This window comes from Pristiophorus japonicus, chromosome 22 (genome assembly GCF_044704955.1).
Source record: "Pristiophorus japonicus isolate sPriJap1 chromosome 22, sPriJap1.hap1, whole genome shotgun sequence".
Taxonomy (NCBI): Eukaryota; Metazoa; Chordata; class Chondrichthyes; family Pristiophoridae; genus Pristiophorus; species Pristiophorus japonicus.
The window spans coordinates 24,227,126-24,230,379 of NC_091998.1; the positions used below are offsets into that span (position 1 = coordinate 24,227,126).

Here is a 3,254-nt window from a genome sequence, read left to right on the forward strand (position 1 = left end):
TGCAAGATAAGGAGACTCAAGCAGGGCATCAATGGCCAAGATAAGACAGTGCATCTGTGCAATGATACTGGTAGAAGGGAGACTGCAGTGGGACAGAGCTCACGGCGCAAGCCAGGCGGAACCAACTCATTTCAGAAGTCGCACTTGTCTTCATTTGTTTCTTGGAGAAGCACGGGTGAAAATACAACTCACATATTACAAGAGTCTGTTTAGAATCACAGGGGCGCCCTGAAGACCAGCAGCAATGACTTGCGCTACCTGGTTCGCGATAGTGTCTTCTCTAAGTTTCCTGTTACAAGCTGTAACGTGCAAACCCCTTAACGGTTGGGGCCAGTCAACCGATGAAGAGGGAGTGGAGAATTACGAAAATGAAGTCATTCCCGATGAAGACGCTGGGTTCGATTTCAACGCGTTTTTGGAGAGTATGAAGGGCGAGTTCTTACGGAGCTTAAACTTGTCAGATATCCCCATGCAAGACCCGGCCATAGTGGACCCTCCACAGTTCATGATCGATCTGTACAACAAGTTTGCCACCGATAGGTCATCCATGCCGTCTTCCAACATCGTAAGGAGCTTCAGAAACGAAGGTAAATAAAATTCACAGCCCGCGGATGCATCTGCGAATCTTCTAGCGAGAGGAGAAAGTGTATTAATTCTCCTGGCCTGTAATAATATGCTTGGTGGATATTATTCCTGAAATGTTCAGCCAACTGCTTCACAACTAGAACTGCAGCAAAAACCAAATATTTATCCGACTAAGCATTAATCTAAAATTAAGTCACCAAGTCGGAAACTATTTATAATAAACTAGGAGGTGGAATGTTGATTATAAATCATGCAATTGGCTTCGACGAAGGGTCTTGCTTGCATTTTGACAGAGTTTACTCAAAATCACCGCATAATCATTCATAGTTGGTATTATTTCTTGGAATATCTCAACCTACTAGTTTATATAGGATTGCATAGGATGTATGGCATAGAAACAGGCCATTCGGCCCAACCAGTCCATGCGGCGTTTATGCTCCACTTGAGCCTCCTCCTGTCTTTCCTCATCTAAATCTATCAGCATAACCCTCTATTCCCTTCTCCCTCATGTGCTTGTCCAGCCTCCCATTAAATACTATTCACTTCAAATATTCCCTGTGGCAGCGAGTTCCACATTCTCTTCACTCTCTGGGTAAAGAAGTTTCTTCTGAATTCCCCATTGGATTTCTTAGTGACTATCTTATATTGATGGTGTCTAGTTATGTTCGTCCCCACAAGTGGAAACATTCTCTCTGTAGCCACTCTATCAAAACCTTTCATAATTTTAAAGACCTCTATTAGGTCACCCCTCAGCGTTCTTTTTTCAAACGAGAGACCCAGCCTGTTGGTCCTTTCTTGATATGTATACCCTCGCATTTCTGGTGTCATCCTTGTAAATCTTCTCTGCACCCTCTCCAGGTAGGCTTTTATAATATGGCGACCAGAACTGTAAGCAGTACTCTAAGTGATATAAGTGAAATAGAAATCTATAAGATTTAGTGTACGGCTTATATAATGCACTGGTGATTTTGAGGGTTTCAGTGTAACTTTCAGATAGAGAAGGTCTTGCTAAGTCTTGGGTACGCCCGTTTCTCAAACAGTTGCTAACTATTTCCCCAGATACAACGTCCATTCTCCCAGTGAGTGAAAACGAAGTGAGAAGGCACCTATTGGTCTTCAACATTTCCATCCCTCGCCACGAAGAGATCACCATGGCCGAATTGAGACTGTACACCTTCGTGGAGAGAGACAGGAGAATGTATGTCGGCGTGAGCAGGGTGGTGACGGTTTACGACGCGGAGGAGCCGGAGGAGTTCTTGCCCGAGATGCCGAAGCCACCCCCGCTGTCGCTGCTGGTGTCCAAACAGATCGATGGCGAGGACAGCGGCTGGGAGGCCTTCGATGTGACCGACGCCGTCAATCGGTGGGTGAGATCGGGCAGAACGACGCACAGGCTGGAGGTTCACATCCAGAACGCCGAGGAAGGCGCGCAGGTGGACTTGGAGATGGAGCCGGGCGCCGAGAACAAGAATGTGCCGTTGCTGGTGGTGTTCTCGGACGACCGGAGCCACGGCAAGAGGGAAGCGGGGGACGAGGTGAAGGAGATGATGGTGCACGAGCAGGAGATGGTGTTGGAGGAGCTGGCGGAGAGGCGAGGGCCGGCGGCGGACCTGATCAAAGCGCAGACCATGCTCTCCTCCTACGACTCTTCCTCCAGAACCCGCAGGAACGCCAAGGGCAACTACTGCAAGCGCTCGCCGCTTCACGTGGACTTCACGGAGATCGGCTGGAACTCCTGGATCATCGCCCCCAAAAGCTACGAGGCATACGAGTGCAGGGGGGTGTGCTACTTCCCGCTGACCGACCATGTCACCCCCACCAAGCACGCCATCATCCAGACCTTGGTCAACCGCTCCAACCCCAAGAAAGCCTCCAAGGCCTGCTGCGTGCCCACCAAGCTGGACCCCATCTCGGTGCTGTACAAGGGCGAGGGCGGGGCGATCACCTACAAGTACAAGTATGAAGGCATGGTGGTGGCCGAGTGTGGCTGCAGATAGTGAGGGCGACACACGGTGAACTCTTGCCTTTGCAAAAACCGTGCCACCCACTCACTTGTAAATCTGTACATTTGGGATGCAAATTTATATATTTGTTTATTTAATGACAACATGTGTACAGCTGGCCAATATAAATCGTTCAACCTCACACCTGACGGTAGCAGACCTCTTGGGGTGATAGTTTCACTGTAAATACACACAAGGTACATCATGCTGCCAAGTTTAATCGTGCTCTCGTACACAGCGCGGTGTTCTAAACACACTCTGGTCTCTTTTACATTCACAGTTGGGGGAAAAAAGCTAAAATGTAGATACTGCAATTCGATGGCCCTTATCGCAACAACAACTTGTATTTATATAGCGCCTTTAACGCAGTAAAACGTCCCGAGGCGCTTCACGGGAGTGTTATAAGACAAAACAAATACAGTTGGCACCGAGCCACATAAGGAGATATTAGGGCAGGTGACCAAAAGCTTGGGCAAAGAGGTAGGTTTTAAGGAGCGTCTTAAAGGAGGAAAGAGAGGCGGAGAGGTTCAGGCAGGCTAGAGGGGCCAAATGGCCTACTCCCTGTTCCGAGTTCTCATGAGGCGAGAGGTTTAGGGAGGCTCGAGGGGCCTATTTCTCACGAGGTGGAGAGGTTTAGGGAGGGGGTTCCAGAGCTGTGGCCCAGGC

At 49.0% G+C, this 3,254-nt stretch overlaps 1 protein-coding gene across 1 annotated transcript; it reads left to right on the plus strand.

The window, feature by feature from the left end:
- Positions 1-244: 244 nt before the first annotated feature.
- Positions 245-2,582, plus strand: LOC139234716 (bone morphogenetic protein 10-like). Its single transcript, XM_070865396.1, has 2 exons — positions 245-587; positions 1,645-2,582. The coding sequence occupies exons 1-2, from the start codon at positions 245-247 to the stop codon at positions 2,580-2,582; spliced, it is 1,281 nt and encodes a 426-aa protein (XP_070721497.1).
- Positions 2,583-3,254: the final 672 nt, after the last annotated feature.

Coding starts and splice junctions, on each gene's coding strand:
- LOC139234716 (XM_070865396.1), top strand. CDS start 245: ATGACTTGCGCTACCTGGTTCGCGATAGTGTCTTCTCTAAGTTTCCTG. Junction 588..1,644: donor AAGGAGCTTCAGAAACGAAG/GTAAATAAAATT, acceptor CTATTTCCCCAG/ATACAACGTCCATTCTCCCA.